Here is a 20,136-nt window from a genome sequence, read left to right as displayed (position 1 = left end):
GACCAAGGTGGCATTCGTGCTCACGCTGCTGACTGGGAGAGCAGCACTATGGGGAACAGCGGTGTGGGAGAACCAGGATCCATGCTGCGCCTCGTTTCAGACACTCTCCGCCGAGATGAAGAGAGTGTTTGACCGCGCGGTCGCTGGGAGAGAAGCCGCGCGGATTCTGGCGGATCTCAATCAGGGGGAGAGATCCGTCTCTGACTACTCCATCGAGTTCAGGACCTTGGCGGCAGAGTGTCAGTGGAACGAGGAGGCGCAGTGGGATATGTTCCTGCATGGGCTGGCTGATCGCGTCCAGAAGGAGATCTATGCCCTGGACCTACCCCCCACACTCAATGGGCTTGTCGATCTGGCGTTGCGTGTAGACTCCCGACTCTCTCGAGTCGAGCGGCGGAGGTTACCCGCTCGACTTCCTGGGGAGACGTCTACACCACGAGCCAGCGGCAGGGACGCGGTCAGTCCCGTCTACGATCACGAGCCCATGCAGGTCGGGCGAGCTCGGCTTTCCCGGGAGGAGAAGGAGAGGCGGAGATCCCAGGGCTTGTGCCTGTACTGTGGCACGGCAGGACATTTCGCCTACAACTGTCCAGTAAAAGGGGCAAGCCCGGCAGTAAGTCTGAGGCTACTGTCGGGTGGGATCTCCGCTGAGAAGACCTCATCGACATCTACACTCCTCCCGGTAAGACTACGATGGTCAGCCCACACTCAGGACTGTCACGCACTGCTGGATTCTGGGGCTGAGGGTAATTTCATGGACTCTGCTTTTGCACATAGGACTCAAGTTCCCCTTCGACCCCTCACACAGACCATCGCAGTTCACGCCCTCAATGGCCAAGCCCTTCCCATCATTTCCTTCACCACCGGACCCGTCACACTCATTGTATCTGGCAACCACTCTGAAACCATCTCCTTCTACATTCTGGACTCCCCCCTCGCACCCATTGTTTTAGGTCACCCCTGGCTCACCAAGCACAACCCCAGAATCGATTGGCAGCAGAGAACAGTATCGGAGTGGAGCAGTAAATGTTATGAGTCTTGTCTTATGTCTGCTTGTCCGTCTGTTTCTGTTTTTACGTTTCAGGAGGAGGCAGTGGATTGGTCAAACGTGCCCACGGAGTATCACGACCTGAAGGAGGTGTTCAGTAAGTCTCGTGCTGCTTCTCTCCCTCCGCATCGTCCCTATGACTGTGCTATAGAGTTACTGCCAGGTACGTCTCCGCCTAAGGGCAAGTTATATTCACTTTCTGTTCCAGAGAGAGAGGCTATGGAGAAATATATTTCTGATTCTCTAGCAGCGGGGTTCATCCGCCCCTCCTCTTCTCCAGCGGGGGCGGGGTTCTTTTTTGTGGGGAAGAAGGACGGATCCCTGCGACCTTGTATTGATTACCGGAGACTGAACAACATCACGGTAAAGAATACTTATCCTTTGCCGTTAATGTCTTCAGCCTTCGAGAGATTGCAGGGAGCGTCTATTTTCACAAAATTGGATTTACGTAATGCTTATCATTTGGTCCGCATTAGGAAGGGGGATGAGTGGAAGACTGCTTTTAACACCCCTAGGGGGCACTTTGAATACTTGGTCATGCCCTTCGGGCTGTCCAACTCCCCAGCGGTCTTCCAGGCACTCGTCAATGACGTGCTGCGAGATATGGTAGATCAGTTCATATATGTTTACCTGGATGACATACTGATTTTTTCTTCATCTCTCCAGGAACATGTGCAGCACGTCCGGCGAGTGCTTCAGAGGTTGCTAGAGAATGGGCTTTTTGTCAAGGCGGAGAAATGCGCTTTTCATGCACAGTCGGTTCCTTTTCTAGGGTACATTGTGTCGTCCGAGGGAGTGCGCATGGATCCTGACAAGGTTAAGGCTGTGGTGGAGTGGCCAAGTCCAGATTCCCGTAAGGCCCTACAGAGGTTTCTGGGCTTCGCCAACTTCTACCGGCGTTTTATTCGCAATTTCAGCCAACTAGCCGCGCCTCTGACCGCCTTGACCTCCCCCAGGACTACGTTCAGGTGGTCAGACGCAGCTAAGGCTGCGTTTGCCAAACTGAAGGGCCGCTTCGTTTCAGCCCCCATCTTAGTCACCCCTGATCCATCACGTCAGTTCGTGGTGGAGGTCGATGCGTCAGAGGTGGGGGTAGGTGCAGTGCTATCCCAGCGCTCTCCGGCGGACGACAGAATGCATCCATGCGCGTTTTTGTCCCATCGTTTGTCCCCTGCCGAGAGTAATTATGACATTGGTAACCGAGAGTTGTTGGCAGTCAAGTTAGCATTGGAGGAATGACGTCACTGGTTAGAAGGGTCGGGGGTACCTTTTATCGTATGGACCGATCATAAGAACTTGGAATACATTAGAACTGCCAAAAGATTGAACTCCAGGCAGGCTCGGTGGGCACTTTTTTTCGGACGTTTTGATTTCACTCTCTCGTACCGCCCGGGTTCCAAGAACATCAAACCCGATTCCTTATCACGTATTTTTGACCGTTCCGATCGCCCGTCTACTCCCGAGTGCATTTTTCCAGAGACACTAATTGTTTCCACACTCACATGGGAGGTCGAATCGAAGGTCAAGACAGCCTTACAAGGGGTAACGCCTCCGGTCGGCTGCCCACCGAACCGGTTATTTGTGCCGGAGGGATTACGGTCCGACGTTATTCAGTGGGGTCATTGTTCCAATGTGGCTTGTCATCCAGGAGTCAGTCGCACTACATCTTTAGTCAAGCAACAATTTTGGTGGCCACTTATGGCTCGTGATGTTCACAGTTTTGTTTTGGCTTGCTCAGTTTGTGCCACTGGTAAGACTTCCAATAGACCCCCAGATGGGCTCCTTCAACCGCTGCCGGTCCCTTCGAGACCCTGGTCCCATATCGCTCTAGATTTTGTCACCGCCCTCCCCCCCTCTCAGGGTAACACGGTAGTTTTGACCGTGGTGGACCGATTCTCGAAGGCGGCCCACTTTATTCCCTTGCCCAAATTACCCTCAGCCAAGGAGACAGCGGTAACAGTCGTTGACCACGTCTTTCGGTTACATGGCCTCCCGACGGACGTGGTTTCCGACAGAGGACCCCAATTTGTGTCCAAATTTTGGCAAGAGTTTTGTAAATTGCTGGGTGCTACTGTTAGTCTGTCCTCAGGGTTTCATCCCCAGAGCAATGGTCAAACTGAGAGAGCCAACCAGGATTTGGAGAGAACGTTGCGATGTCTGGTCTCCAAGAATCCTTCCTCATGGAGCCAACAACTGTCAATGGTGGAGTACGCCCACAATTCGTTACCAGTGTCATCTACGGGCCTGTCTCCGTTTGAATGCAGTATAGGTTACCAGCCACCAATTTTTCCTAGTCTGGAATCCGAAGTCGCGGTTCCCTCCGCCCACGCCTTTGTCCAGAGGTGTCATCGCACTTGGACTAGAGCCCGCGAGACTCTACTCCAGGTGGGAGCGCGCACCAAGGCCAAGGCCGATCGCCACCGGTCTAGACCTCCCGTATACATCGTCGGTTCCAAAGTGTGGCTTTCTACTAAGAACATTCCTCTCCGCTCCGTGTCTAATAAACTTGCTCCTAAATTCATTGGCCCGTTCGCTGTCACCAAGATCATTAGTCCGGTGACAGTCCGCCTCAATCTCCCTCCAGTGTACAGGAGGATTCATCCCGTTTTCCATGTGTCCAAAATTAAACCCGTGTTTTATGCACGCATAAATCCGCCAGCCCCGGTTCCCCCACCGCCGCGACTCGTAGAAGGGGAACCCGCTTATTCGGTCAATCGTATTCTGGACTCTAGGCGGAGGGGACGCGGATTTCAGTACTTGGTGGACTGGGAAGGTTACGGTCCGGAGGAGAGAAGTTGGGTGCCTGCTAGAGACATTCTGGATCACTCCCTTATTGATGATTACAATCGACAGGTAAGGGAGTCTGGGAACACCAGGAGGTGTTCCTAGGAGGGAGGGTACTGTCACGGTTCATGAATTCACTGGTTTCTTCATGTCTCGTGTATTGTTGTTCTCTGTGTGTGTGGGTGTGTGTGAGTGGGCGTGACCGCTCACTCCAGTCATCAGCGCGCCAGCTGATCTCAATTCCTGCACCAGCTGCTGCCAATCTACTCACCTATAAAGTCTCACCGCACTTTCCTCTCCTTGTCAGATCGTTGTTGATGTCCTCTGTGTCGTTCCCCGTGTGCCGTCTGCTTCAGTGTTCCTGGTCATCGTCTGTCTGGAGTCTTCGTGGGTTTCGTCTCGTCTGGATGTTCACCGGCACTGGATTCACCGTCGCCACTCTTCACCACCACGCTGTTCATCGTGTCCCTGCGCCACCATCCCATCCGAGAGACTGTGCTGTGTTCGTGTCATCTGACTATTAATAAATACTTACATTGTTTCACCTGCATCTCTGCTTCCTCCTTCCAGTGTCGTGACACATATGACACCTTTAATGTATTTGCACAATAAATCACTTTCCAACACTTCTGCCAAATGCATAAATGTAAATGTGTTTTGTAAAATTAAAATAGGACAACTGGTGGGTAAGGGACCATGTAAAAAGTCTACACATTGCGTTTAAATGAACACTCATTTTGATTGGTCATGACAGTCACAGTCACAGCCGCAACACAACACTGACTACGTTTATATGGACATCAGTAATCTAATTATTTACCTTATTCTGAATAAGACAATATCATGATTAAGGTGTTTACATGAGTTGCTTTTAGAATAATCCTTTCATGTTCCCATTTTACATGTTATAGTACATAGATCAATTAATGACATGCGTCATTACGTCACCACATGACACCATCAGACGTCCCCTCCAGAATTTCACGTATAAACATATAGTTCGTCTTTGTGATGATGCCATATACAGTTTTGGGTGTTTCATTTGAAATTTTATGAAAGCTTCAAGTGCAGTTAATTATTTGTACGTGCATACAGACGACGGCGGTGTTGAAGCTCTTTTATTTGCCGTCAATTTGTTGACCACTGCCGTGTGTCTATCCTGTTGCAAAATGCGGCGAAAAGTCCCACACAACGGTAATAGTTTGATTAACGTGTTTACATGTCTGTTCTGCACTTCAATAATGCGTCTAAAATAGGAATACTTCACGTCTTAATTTGATTTGTGTTTACTTCGATTATGACTTTAGCCGGATTAAGGTAATCAAAAATCTCTGTTTACATGGTAGACTCTTAATCAGAGTATTGTCTTAATCATATTAAAATCGGAGTATTGATGTCCATGTAAATGTAGTCACTGTCATTATTTTTATGCCAGCTAGAGGTGGGTGGTGATGGCGCAGTGGATAAGACACATGCCTTTGGTGTGAGAGACCTGGGTTCGAATCCACTGTGAGACACCAATGTGTCCCTGAGCAAGACACTTAACCCCCTAGTTGCTCCAGAGGCGTGCGACCTCTGACATATATAGCAATTGTAAGTCGCTTTGGATAAAAGCGTCAGCTAAATGAATAAATGTAAAATGTAAATGTAGAGAGCACTTAACTTTAAAACTTATATATTTAAATTTAAAATATATTGTCTCCTAAATGACAAAAGTAAAAAGTAAAGAGTGTAAAGACCATCAACTCTACCGTGCGACTCCACCGGGCAGGGACACCGGCATGGGATAGAAATATCGCTTTTTATTTTAGTTTTTTCATTTATATGTTTATTATTGAAATGTTGTTATATGCATGTGTCAATTTTATTTAATTTCTTTATTTTCTTAAATATGTGGGTATATAGTATTTATAGAGTTGTAACTTTTAGTTTTAGTTAGGGGTTCGTGCACGTAGTGCAGAAACCCTATTGTAATTGTTAGGATTTTTAGGGGTTCGTGCACGTAGTGCAGAAACCCTATTGTATTTGTTAGGATTTTTATTATTATTATTAGGGGTTCGTGCACGTAGTGCAGAAACCCTATTGTATTTGTTAGGATTTTTATTATTATTATTAGGGGTTCGTGCACGTAGTGCAGAAACCCTATTGTATTTGTTAGGATTTTTAGGGGTTCGTGCACGTAGTGCAGAATCCCTATTGTATTTGTTAGGATTTTTATTATTATTATTATTATTATTAGGGGTTCGTGCACGTAGTGCAGAATCCCTATTGTATTTGTTAGGATTTTTATTATTAGGGGTTCGTGCACGTAGTGCAGAAACCCTATTGTAATTAGGGGTTCGTGCACGTAGTGCAGAAACCCTATTGTAATTGTTAGGATTTTTATTATTATTATTATTATTCTGCTGAAACTTGGTCAGAAGGTAGTAGTCTTGCTCGCTACTCAGATACAAAGAATCGGCCAAAACGGCCAAACGAGGGCGCTACAGTGCAAAAAACTAACATTTCAGACATTTTTGGCCCACAGTCGGAAACCGTGTGTCGTAGACTCAAAAACTTTACATCGTTGCAATCCTTGGGTTAGCCCGAACAAAAGTGGAGCCCGAAATTTTTGAACTACGACGCTTCCTTCTTGCCCTAAAATTGACCTAAATCCCAGACCTACTTTTGCGAACTAGTCCTAGGTTTTTCGTCCGATCGGAACCAAACCAGTGCAGAAATATTCTGTGGACACTGAATATCAATAATTATCAAAAAAAAGTTGAAATTTAGATTTTCGGCCGATACTCCAATTAGCGTCTATGCTAACGTTAGCCAAATGTTGTTGGAAGTATTACTCTGGAACGGAATGAGCTATATTCACCAAACTCGGTACACGTATGTATGAGGTCAGTCTTTGGTCAAATAAAAAAAATTGCGCAGCTCTGCCACTTAGGGGCGCTATAAGACAGACAAAACATATAAATGGTTATAACTAGGCAGCCGTTGGTCCGATCGACTTCAAAATTGGTACGCAGCATCTTGGTCCAAAGGGGCACAAGTATATATGAGGACATTCACGTATCTCAAAAAACATGGCCGCCATCGCCCAAAACACTTTAAGCACCAATTTGACAAGGTTAACGGAGGTCGATTGGAACGAAACTCGGTGGGCATGTTCGACCCATGGCCCTAAAGGTCTGTAAGAATTTTGAAAGAAATCGGCCACAAGTTGGCGCTAACGAGATTTTTGGCTTCGTGATCACGTGGTGTTTTACATATCCACACATAATGCATATCATCTGATAGATCTCCTCATAATGAACAACTTTTCCTCTTGGACCAAAGCTGTCAATTAAATAGTTCATTAATTATTCAGAAATATGTCTAAAACCTACTTTTGCGAACTAGTCTCTGGTTTTTTGCTCAATTTCGATCAAACCACTGCAGTAATAATCTCTGGAGTCTCTAGATCAATAATTATCGAAAAAATGTTGAATTTTGTCCTTTGGTTAGCCATAATTGGCTAATTTCAAAAAAGAGGCGTGGCCACACATACCCAACAGCCTATAAAACCTAAAGAAAAACTTGAAACTTTACGAAAGTTGGTGAAAACATGTGTCACATGACTGTGAACAAGCAAGAAAAGTTTCATCAAGATCGGACCATAGGCGGCGCTATAACAGTCAGAAAAGCCATCAAAAACACAATATTTCAACTGTACATGAAATTAACTGCAAAAAAAACATCTTAGATATTCACAAATACATAAGTCATTCATATCACATGATAGATCTCATCCTTCTGAACAACTTTGTCTCTAGGATCATTTCTGTCAATCAAACTGTTATTTAACTATTCGCAATTAGGTTCAAAACCTACTTTGGTGAACTAGTCGTAGGTTTTTCACCCAATCGCAACCAAACTACTGCCGAAATGTTTTCTGTCCAGGGCTTATTAATAATTATCAAAAAAATCTTTGAAATGTCCACTCACTTTTGTAATGGGGCCCAAAAACTTTTAAAAGTCGAGGACCTATTTTACGAAAAATGCTATAACTCGTGAACGAAATGAGATATCTTCACCAAACTTGGTACATATATATAGCAGTTGGAACTTTGGTCAAAAAACAAAAAATATCACTGATCTGCCACTTGGTGGCGCTATAAGATCGAAAAAACTGTAACTGGGTAACCGTTGGTCCGATCGACTTGAAACTCGGTATGCAGTGTCTTTGTCCGAATTGGCTCAAAAATCTATGAGGACATTCGCGTATCTCAAAAAACATGGCCGCCATTGGCCAAAAAACTTGAACCACCTATTAGGCACCTAGTAGACGAGGTTAACGGAGGTCGATCGGAACGAAACTCGGTGGGCATGTTCAACTCATGGCCCTGAAGGTCTGTAAGAATTTTGAAAGAAATCGGCCACTAGGAGCCGAATTTTCATTTTTTAATCACATAAAGGAATTTATATCGCACAGTTTTTCACACATATACTAGATATGCACATCATCTGATAGATCTCCTCATTCTGAACAACTTTGCCTCTTGGACCAAAGCTGTCAATCAAATCATTCATTAATTATTCAGAAATATGTCTAAAACCTACTTTTGCGAACTAGTCTCTGGTTTTTTGGTCAATCTCAATCAAACCACTGCTGTAATAATCTCTGGACTCTCTAGATCAATAGTTATCGAAAAAATGTTGAATTTTGTTGTTTGGTTGGCTATAATTGGCTCATTTGAAAAAGGAGGCGTGGCCACACATACCCAACAGCCTATAAAACGTAAACAAAAACTTGAAACTTTACGAATGTTGGTGAAAACATGTGACACATGACCGTTAACAAGCATGAAAAGTTTCATGGAGATCGGACCATAGGTGGTTCTTTAACAGTGAAAAGGGGCTTCTGAAACACAGTATTTCTAAGGGAAATGACCTAAAATTGCAATAAAATGTTAATAACATTCACTTATACACTACATCTTCATATCAACTGATAGATCTCCTCATTCTGAACAAGTTTGTCTCTTGGACTAATGCGGTCAATCAAATCGTTCATTAATTATTTACAAATGTGTTAAAAACCTACTTTTGCTAAATAGTCTCTGTTTTTTTGCTCAATCTCGATCAAACCACAGCAGTGATATTCTCTGGAGTCTCTAGATCAATAATTATTAAAAAAAAGTTATAATTTAAGAGAAATTGGGCAAAAAATAACACTATAAAAGTTATAAAGCTTAAAAACACAGTGTTGTATGAGAAATTGGCTTTTATAACCACTAGATGGCAGCGTAAGACCACTAATGGCCTTATTAAGCTGTAAAACAGTACTGTTCAATGGTTGCTGAAGGATTCAAGATAAAACATTATAAAATCACTGTTATAACATTTTAAACCTCATTGAGTCAGTTTACCATTTTGTTCATACAGACATATCAGTTTTTATAATTTTGCCAGATTATGATTACATTGAAACCTGAAAATGACATCTAAACTCTTAAAAAGTGAATAAGTGCAATAGGCTTTGTTACCTATCACTTATTTCACATATCTGCATCTGCAACAAAATGTGTGTGCATGTATGTCCGTGTATGAGTGTTTCTGTGTGTGTGTGTGTGTGTATATACAAGTGTGTTTGTGTGTGTTTGTGTGTGTGTGTGTGTGTGTACAAGTGTGTTTGTGTGTGTGTGTGTGTATACAAGTGTGTTTGTGTGTGTGTGTGTGTGTGTGTATGTGTGTAAGCAGGCTTTATGATTGTTATTGTGATGGTTTGACCATTTCATTTCTATGTGTGTGTGCATGTGTGTTTTTGTGTGTATGTAAATATGCTTATAGAGTATTAATAGGCTAGTTTAATAATTTTGAGATTGATACTATTTTAAAAAACATGCTTTTTGTCAACTAGCTTTCAGTTTTTAACTCAAAATCAATCAAATCATTGCAGTGCTGTTCTTTAGACTCTCTAGGTCAATAATTATCAAAAAATGTTGATAATTTAACAGAGACTGGGCAAAAAATAACACTATTACAGTTAAAAAGCTCAAAAACACAGTGTTGTATGAGAAATAGGCATTTATAACCACTAGATGGCAGCGTAAGACCACTAATGGCCTTATTAAACTCTTAAACAGTACTGTTCATATGTTGCTTATGGAGATGCTATAAAATCACTGTTATAACATTTTAAACCTCATTGAGTCAAAGTTTACCATTTTGTTCATACAGACATATCATCTTTTATAATTTTGCCAGATTATGATTACAGTGGAACCTGAAAATGACATCTAATCTCTTAAAAAGCAAATATGTGCAATAATCTTTGTTACCTATCACTTATTTTAAATAGCAAACAACTGTGTTTGTGTTTGTGTGTTAGCAGGCTTAATGATTATTACTGTGATAGTCTGACCATTTCATTTATGTGTGTGTGCATCTGTGTTTCTGTGTGTGTGTGAATATGCTTATAGAGCATTAATAGGCCAGTTTAATCATTTAATTTCAGTGTGTGTGCATGAGTGTTGTGTGTCTGTGAGCCTGCTCTCCATTTTGGATGTTTTTAACTGTCAGCCGTACATCCAGGTTGACCAAGACCAGCTTAAAGGGCATCAATTGCACGAACCCCGGTTAATCGCTGCTTGCAGCTATATTTACTTTTTCTTATTTGTAAGTCGCTTTGGACAAAAGCGTCTGCTAAATGACAAAAGTAAGTAAGTAAGTAAAGTATATATTGGTCGTAATAATATTGCTCGCACAAATGACCTATTGGGTTGTTTTTTTGAGGGCAGTCTTGTAAGAATACCTATATTTGGTCTAGGTCTGGGCGATAAAACAATATAATATTGAGTCACGATAAAATGTTTGTCAATAACAATGATAAGCTCTGCACATTTTTACTCGATATGGATTAATCAAATTTCACAAATAAATGCAACAACAGCCAGTCAGTGCTTGTTGCTAATAGGCTAACTCTGTATGTTCTGCCTTTCCCTGTGTGAATGAATACGGTTTAATATATATGTCTGATATACAAACGCTCCAGTTACTAACGTAAACTCGGTTCCCTGAGAAAACGGGAAGGAATGTTGTGTTAAACGTTATGAGGAAACTTTTACTCTGAATACTGAAACCTGATTTGTTTATGTTCGTGTAGCTGCACAAACAAATGGCATTTCAGCCCACCAAAATGGGCAGAGCTGACTGCCTATACATGTTGGAGCTTAATAACATTTCATCAGAATATTTTGACTGATAGCAGTCATCAACATGCATGCAGCTTTATAGCACGGCAGTCTACGCAATGCTCGTTCCTGTCATCTCAGCAAACAGAGGTTACATTAGTAACTGAAGCGTTCCCTTTTGAAAACGTTGTCTCATGTTGTGTGAAAGCTATGGGAAACATATACAAAGATGCCCTGTGAGCCCAGCCCTGCAATGAGCTAAGGTCAGGGTCTACATATCGTATACCTTTTCCACTCATATAGGGGATCAGGGAAATAAGGCGGACAAGATTCATGCCTGAAGGGCAGGCATGGCCAGGTTATATAACCTAGTGAAGGTAGATGGCGAAGACTAGCCGGTGGCTGCACAGATATTACCAATCGAAACCCTGCTGGACCAAGCCCATGAGGATGCCATTCCTGGTGGTGTGGGCCCTCATTCCAGCTGGACACTTAAGTCCACTGAGGCAATATCCAGGTCTACAGCATCTACTATCCAGCAGGATAGTCTCTGCTTTGTAACTGGCACCCTGATAGAATGGCTGCTCTGATACAAAGAGCTGCTCTGATTGCCTAAAGTGGCCAAAGCACAAAACGTGAGTCACGTTTTCGAAAGGAAACTCAAACACATGCGACACTCACTGTAACTTATGCGTCTCAGTATATGAGGACATCACAAGCATTTCACTGTTTCATCTGAGAAATACTACTTTCAAATTCACAAAATTTGAAAGTAAATCTGAAATACTTTTGTGACCATCTGTCAAATAATAATAATAATACTTTTAAGTAATATCATACAACCATATATATTTAAAAAAATATATATAGTCATACAGTGCTGCACACAGAGCAGTAGAAAGTATTGGTTCTTGCTCTGCAGCAGCAGCAACAGCGTAACAGATCTATTCTGCCAAGACCAAACACATTAATATTGTCATGTACATTACCATTCCAGTCTGTCCGAGAGTGACAGATCTTCAGTTATTATTATGATTATAATGTTTAGTTTATTATCCCTGTAAATTATGTCATTAGCCACAGGGATGATATGTTCCAAGAATGAAAAATACCCAAATAAAAATGTATAATGCAAACATATGCCTGTAGCATTTGCATCATTTCAGGTTCAGGTTTACAATATTCCTAACTTATTCAGTCACTTTATATCATTATGTTATTTGCCTAAAACTACTGTTACTGTGATACCAAGATTCTAAAACTACATAAAGAAAGCACTTGTTCTTGAAAAAAAAAAAAAAAGACAGAAAAACGCCTGCTTTAGCAAATAATTGAACAAAATAAATTTCTATAGAAAAAAGAAGGGCTATTTTTCTTTTTCTTTCTTTCTTTCTTTCTTATTTATTTATAGTTTTACTATAGTAAATAGTATTGTATTTTACTATAGGTTTTTTATTGTACTGTTTTTGTATATTAGGGTATCATTTGTATCAATTGCTTCTGCCACCCAATTCCTTCTGTATTTATTATTCTCATTTATAAGTTGCTTTGGCTAAAGTCTGTAGTTCGTGATTTCTATCACATATTTACATGTTCCGGCCATCTCTTTGCCCATCAGTCTTGATTACTTGCCCCAAATTTGACAATCTCCTTCCTGTGTTGGACTTATTAGTGTTATATCCTCAGGTTTCGATGTTCTGATCGAATCTTAAATTTGTCTGATTCGGTCTCTGATATCCTACAATGTTGTAGTTATTTTCAAATATTTATTTAGCTGATTGAGCCCTTTTTTGAGAGTTCAGCATCTGTGCAGTTACCAGTGAATGTTTGCATTTTGCTTTATTATTCAGGTATATCAGAATGCTTTGCAAAATATGTGATTGTGATTTTTGTTGAAAGTTTGTTGATCTGATTTTGTCAATTACTCGGTTAAGGCTAGTAATGAATAACTATTCTGTTTAGTTGTCTGTTAAAAAAATATACGCCTAATATTTCACATTTTGATGACACCATGAACTGTTTCTATTGGGCAATGAAGGTTTTATTTCTTCAATTCTTAGTTACTTGGTAACCATTCTGAAGGGTTATAGCAGAGCAAATAAAAAAACAAACTGTATTTGTATATTGTTCAGATGAGAATTGTAACGTAAGTGGCGTGACAACAGAGGTGTGGATCCAAATGCAGCTTTATTTTATAAAACGTAGTCAGACAGGCCGGGTCAGTATCAGCAAACAGAGTAATCCAAAGTAATCCAAAAGAGTTATCCACAGAGCAGCAAGGTCAGGCCAGGCAGAAAACAATCATGAAACAAAGAACAGTCCAAGATCAAAACACAAAGGCACGGCAAGGAAACACGGAAGACCAGAAAACATTACAGACTAATAATCAACAGCGATTTGAAAGTGTGTGTGCCATTCTTATAGTGAGATTAATGAAGTAATGAGAGACAGCTAGCAATTGTTGATAAGTGCAGATGAGTCCGGGCACAGGATTATGGAAAATGGAGTCCTGGGTGAATGGTAAAAGTCAGGGATGGAGTGTCCACTGGTGGACCTAATGGGCACTCCAGTTGGTGATCGTGACAGAGCCCCCCCCTCCAGATGCTCCTTAACAGGATCAGACATGAGTCCAGGGGGGGAGGTGGAGCAGATGCGGAACAGGGGGAGAGATGAAGGGCCAGGTCCATGTGGAAGTGAAGCAACAGGGCAGAACTGGCGGAGCAGAGTGCGAGGGCGGAGCTGGCAGTGCCGAACGCCAAGGTGGAGCAGAGGGCCAAGCCAGAGCCAGCAGAGCAGAGAGCCAGGGTGGAGCCGGCGGAGCAGAGGGCCAAGGCGGAGCCGATGACCACCAGAGCAGAGCAGAGCAGAGCAGAGCAGAAGACCATCATGAAGGAGTTGAAGACCACCAGAAAGGAGCAGGTGGAGCTAAAGAGCACCAGGGTGGAGCAGAAGACCACCTTAGCAGAGTAGATGGGACTAAAGATCCCCAGAGTGGAGCCAACAGACCAGGCAGATCAGGCAGAACTGGAACAAAGAGCACAGTGAGGTTAACAATGGCCTCAGCTGCCGTAACAGTACCGGCAGACAGTTCAGAGACGGCATCTTTGGCCATAACAGAGTGAGCAGAGAGTTCAGGGGCAGCTCTTTTGACCTTGGCTGTACAGTCAGAGAGTTAAGAAACAACCTTCCCTGATCGTTGAAGGGCAAACAGAGAGTTTGTGATCGGCCTTCTTTGCCAGGATGGGACAGTCACAGACTTCAGAATGGACTTCCTTGGTCAGAACAGGACAGACTGAGGGTTCAGAAACGGCCTCCTTAGCTGTAACAGGACAGACTGAGAGTTCACAGATTGCCTCTGTAGCCGTGACAGGACAGGCAGAGAGTTCACAGACGGCCTCCATAGCCATGACAGGACAGGCAGAGAGTTCATAGACAGTCTCCTTAATCATGACAGGACAGGCGGGAAGTTCGGGATTGGCCTTATTGGCCATGGCAAGGCACTGAGTGAATTCAGAGGCAGTCTTAGCGACCGTAACAGGCAGAGCTGAGAATTCATGACTGGCTTCTAGGGCTGAGACTGGTTTGACAGGGGATTTACTGACGGTCTCTATGACCTCATCAGGACAGACAAAGGGTTCATTAGTGTGCACCCCTGTCTTAAGAGGAGCTGAAGCAAACACCCCCACCACCTCTGGAAATTTTGCAGCGGATGCTGCCATCTCTGGAGGTTCTGCAGAGGATTCCGCCACCTCTGGCGGTTCTGCAGCAGTAGCAAAGGAGCTACAACAAACACAGGGAGTTCAGAGACAACACTTGTGGCCATAACAGAGGCATCAGGAAACGGGGAGGGTTCAAAACTTGTGTCCGTGTTAGAAACAGAGGCATTGGGGGAGAGTGCTGCTACGGTCTCAGAAGGAGTTGGCTTGGATATTTCCACCATGGAAGATTCTGCAACAGAGGTTGCCACCTTAGGGGAAACTGGAACAGAGTCAGGGACAGGAAAGGTTCTCTGAACTGGAGCAGACACCGAAGGGCACTCTGGAGGAGCAGACACCGAATGGCATTCAGGAGCAGACTCTGGAACGGATTCTGGAGTGGACTCTGGACTAGGAGCAAACTCTGAAGCGAATTCATGGACTAGAGCTGGATCCTGGCTGAGCTCTGGGGTGAGAGCAGGTTCTAGACTAAGCTCAGGGGCTGGAGCCTGCACTGGACTCTAGACTCTGGTCTAGAACAGATACCCTCTCTGGGCTATACTCAGGATCAGTAGACTTCTTTGGGCTAGACTTGGGAACAGAATTATTCTGTGGGCTAAACTTTGGATCAGGAGCCTCCTCTGGGCTAGACTTGGGATCAGATTCGGAGAATAGAGTGGGCACCACCATCTCGGCAGGTTCTGCAGCGACGGCTGTCACCTCTGGGGAAACTATGGTGGTGTGTGCGGCCCAAACACAGAGAGTGCCCGTAGCCATAATTGGCAGGACAGAGAGTATATCGTCTATTTCCAAGAATCATGGTGCTGTGCATGGGAAACTGGGGTGAGTAGCGATCAGCAGGCTTGAGAGTGTTGAAATTGTGTTGCTAGTGAGCGTATAAACTGCAGGGCTTGTGAGTATAGAGACCCTTGGAATACCAGCAGCTCGCACCAACACCAACTGAAGGTCCTCCACGCTGGATGCCAGCCTCAAACCACTTGGGACTGACTTTGTGTCTTCAAATGCAACATTCACGATGCTCTGGAACACTAGAGTGGCATCCGTGATGGCTGAAGAATGTGGCCTGACATCCATAAAGGCCGGAGGCTCTCACGTGGCGGCCCTGACGTGAACAGGCTCTGGCTTGGCAGACTAGACGTGAGCAGGCTCTGGCTTGGCAGGCTTGACAATTAGCAGGCTCTGGCTTGGCAGGCGTGACATGAGCAGGCTCTGGCTTGGCAGACTTGACGTGAGCAGGCTCTGGATTGGCAGGCTTGACGTGAGCAGGCTTTGGCATGGCAGACTTGACGTGAGCAGGCTCTGGATTGGCAGGCTTGACGTGAGCAGGCTTTGGCATGGCAGACTTGACGTGAGCAGGCTTTGGCTTGGCAGACTTGACGTGAGTAGCCTTTGGCTTGGCAGGCTTGACGTGAACAGGCTCTGGAATGGCGGCCATGACAGGACACGACTCAGGAATGGAGGCCATGACGGGACTAGACTCTGGAATGGCGGCTATGACGGGATGAGACTCTGGACAATCTGCTGTGATGTGACGAGACTCTGGACAATCAGCTGTGACAATGATGAGGCTGTGGACGATCGGCTGTGGTCTGACGTGACTCAGGAAGATCAGCTGTGACATGACCTCCCTCAAGAAGATCAGTGGTGATTTCACTTGACTCTGGGCTGGCAGCCATTTTGTGAACAGTCTCAAAGCTGGCAGACATTTTATGAACAGTCTCTAAGCTGGCAGCCATTTTGTAAAAAACAAACTGAGAAGCACACACTTCTCAAACTTTGGATCAACACAACTGAATTAAGTTATTTTAAAATAAACATTGATGTACAGTAACAATATCACATGCTAGCAAGCCAGATAAAAGTTTTTACGCATTCTGAGTCGTTGGAACATGTTACGGCTAGAGCTTTTCCACAGAAGGTGAAAATTCTGATGAAATAACATTCAGTGCTGACTTATATAGGCAGTCTACCGCATAGCATTTCACACAATGCGAGAGACAATTTTTGAAAAGGAATTCAAACACATGCAATGCTCACTGTAGTTTCAGCATATGCTTCTCTGTATATGAGGACATTACAAGCTTTTCACTGTTTCATTCGAGAAAAACTACTGTCAAATACAGAAAGTTTGGAAGTAAAACTGAAACACCTTTGCGACAAACTGTCATGATGATAATAATAATAATAATAATAATAATGGTTTTAAGGAATTTCACACAACCAAGGTGTTTTTTTTTCAATAATTTATACAGTTATACAGTGCTTTTGTGCAGCATCTTATTAAAAAATAAAAATAAAGTAATAAATAAAAATGCAGTGTTTTGTTGTAAATTAATCCAGGAAATATAAAATTGAAAACATAATTTATGAATGCATCTTTCTGCTTGTATGTGTTTTGCAGGTAGTGGTCTCTCGTCTTCTCCTAGTTTTACTGAATCTACCAGTGACAGACTGTGTACCCAGTTTTCCTCCACACGACAGAAACTTCCCCCATAAGCAGCCTGCGCACATCTGGATCTCCACATATTACTAGAATGAATACATAAAAGTGATTTCAGTTTTAAATCAAATGCATTTTTAATTACCACATGTAAAATGTGAAACGTTTTAACAGTGAAAGAAAAAATACTTAACATTGATTTCAGGATCAATTAGCAAAAAGTTATTTGTTCAGAATAGAAAATTGAATAAAATAATTTATGCCACAGAGGCCGTCCCTGAACTCACTGTCTGCCCTGTCACGGCCACGGAGGCCGTTCCTGAACTCACTGTCTACCCTGTCACGACCACAGAGGCCGTCCCTGAACTCACTGTCTGCCCTGTTACGGCCACGGAGGCCATTCCCGAACTCCCTGTTTACCATGTCACGGCCAGGAGTGCCGATCCCGAGTCCCGAGAATCCAGTTCTCAAACTACGGCCAGGAGTGCAGATCCCGAATCCTGAGAATCCAGTTCTCAAACTATGGCCAGGAGTGCCGATCCCGAATCCCGAGAATCCAGTTCTCAAGTCACGGCCAGGAGTGCCGTTCCCGAGCTTCAAGTGTCCGCGCTGCAAGAGCGCCCTCAAGTGTCCGCGCTGCAAGAGCGCCCTCAAGTGTCCGCGCTGCAAGAGCGCCCTCGAGTGTCCGTGCTGCAAGAGCGCCCTCGAGTGTCCGCGCTGCAAGAGCGCCCTAGAGTGTCCGCGCTGCAAGAGCGCCCTCAAGTGTCCGCTCTTCCGGAGCGTCCTCAAGTGCCCGCTCCTCCGGAGCGCCCCAAAGAGGCCGCCTGTGAACTTACGCCCTGTCCTGTCACGGCCAAGGAGGCCGCCTGTGAACTCACGCCCTGTCCTGTCACGGCCAAGGAGGCCGCCTGTGAACTCACGCCCTGTCCTGTCACGGCCAAGGAGACCGCCTGTGAACTCACGCCCTGTCCTGTCACGGCCAAGGAGGCCGTCTGTGAACTCACGCCCTGTCCTGTCACGGCTATGGAGGCCGTCTGTGAATCCTCGTCCTGTCCTGCCACAGCCATAGAGACCGTCCATGAACCTTCGACCTGCCCGGTCACGGCTCCTGTGACCATGGGGACTCTCTCTGTGTTGTCTGTCTCTGTTCTCCCTGTGGTGTCTGTCTCTGTTCTCCTGCCATGGCTTCCTGACCAGTCCGCTCTACCGTGGAGATACAGAAACTACGCCACACTGGTGGGCTCCGGCTCCGTCTACTCTGCCGTAGTGGTCAGCTGTCTGGCTCTGGGGGTCTCCTGCTCCGCTCAGGTGGAATCTGGTCCCGTCCTGCCCTGCAACGAAGACTCTCCCAGTGTTGTCTGTCCTTGTTCTCCCCAGATCCCAGTCTCTGTCATGGGTTCCTGCCCTGTCTGCCTCCCCGCCGTGGTGGTCTTCTGCTCCGGTCTGGTGGTCCTCTGCTCCGCTGTGGTCTTCTGCTCGGGTCTGGTGGTCATCTGCTCCGCCGTGGTGGTCCTCTGCTCCGGTCTGGTGGTCATCTGCTCCGCCGTGGTGGTCTTATGCTCGGGTCTGGTGGGCTCTGGTCTCGCCTGCTCCGCCCTGGTGGGCTCCGGTCCCGTCTACTTCGCCCTGGTGGGCTCCCGTGCCGTCTGCTCCGCCCTGGTTTCCTGCTCTGCCGGTTCTGCCTCTGTCCCCGGTCTTCCCACTTCCTCAAGGACCTGGCCCTCCGTTCCCTCCCCCTGTTCCGCCTCCGCTCCACCGCCCTCCTGGATTGTTTAGGAGCGTCTGGAAGCCGCTCCTTGGGGGGGGCTATGTCACGAATCCTGGCCATGCACTTCCACTCATTCACCACCAGAGGTCACCCGTTCACCACATGGACTTTTCACACTACACAGCACATTGGACTCCATTTCCCATAATCCATTGCACTGACGACACGCACAGCTGTTCACAATTATCACGCCCACACCTGATATCCATCTCGCAATCACCATCACCCAATCACTCACTATTTAAGCCTGGGACTTGCTCTTGCTCTCGGCCGAGTATTGTTTAGAGTTTATCACTCGCATAGCGATAGCTACTCTACGGAGCCCTAGTCCTAGTCTTGCCTAGCCTGTTTACCTGTGTTTTGATACCTGTCGTGTTTCCTGGATTTTCCCTTCGCCTCTGCCATTTGGACTCTGTTCGTTCCCTGTTTGGATTATTGCTCTCGTCTCTGGATTATCTCTCTGCCTTGCCCCTTTGGATACTGTTCGCCGATCATCGACCCACGCTTGCTCCACGGATTGCTCTGTCTTGCCTCTGCCATACCTGTTTGCTGTCTTCCGACCCTGCCTGTATGACCATGTTTTATAATAAAGCTTTGCACATGGATCCGCACGTCTCACGTCTTGTCAGCCCCGTAACAGATATATAATAATTTATTTTCCTATTCAATTGTTATGTCTCCCAAAATGCATAATAAACATCCTTTTAGTCCTGGTGTCCTCCACAGTGGACATGTATGAAATGATGTCCTGTTTCATAACAGGAAGTCATATTTGAATTTGAAAACCCATAACATTTTCCTGAGATGTTGCTTTATGATAAACAATTAGAAAACTATTCAGATTTAAATGACAATTGCAAAATATAATCATATTTCCATAAGGATGTAAAATGTTTCACTAAATTAAATTTAGCCATCTTTAAAGACCTAGGAGAGGGTGTGGTCATGGTGAAAAGTCCAATCATTTAGTATCTCTGTAAAGCCCTGAATGTGCTCTGTACAGGACATCCAGACTTACAACTGTGACATGTTAGGTCTCAGAGAAATTCACTAAAATAGAATGTCCACTACAGAGGCAAAAACTCCATAGGTTTTTTTTATGCACTTTTGCTCTATTGCACTCCTGTACAACTTGGCAGGGTAGCACTATTTGTCTCCCTTAGATTTATTCCTCATGCTTTTATTATTCTAAATAAATGTAAATGCTGTAGAGCTGA

General features: G+C 44.7%; 1 protein-coding gene across 2 annotated transcripts in view; it reads left to right on the top strand.

Annotated features, from left to right (window-relative positions):
• The window catches only part of LOC306877232 (uncharacterized protein), a 28,747-nt gene extending 9,224 nt beyond the window's left edge, over positions 1–19,523 (top strand). For both annotated transcript variants that reach the window (XM_079428868.1, XM_079428867.1), the window contains one exon: positions 17,113–19,523. In XM_079428868.1, coding sequence (XP_079284994.1) covers positions 17,674–18,927 — 1,254 coding nt within the window. In that variant the 5' untranslated portion in view covers positions 17,113–17,673 and the 3' untranslated portion in view covers positions 18,928–19,523. The remainder of the gene's footprint in view (positions 1–17,112) is intronic.
• The last annotated feature ends 613 nt before the right edge of the window (positions 19,524–20,136 follow it).

This window comes from Barbus barbus (assembly GCF_936440315.1).
Source record: "Barbus barbus genome assembly, chromosome: 11".
NCBI lineage: Eukaryota > Metazoa > Chordata > Actinopteri > Cypriniformes > Cyprinidae > Barbus > Barbus barbus.
Note: the sequence above shows the minus strand (reverse complement) of the source record. Positions and strands in the feature narration are given on the sequence as shown.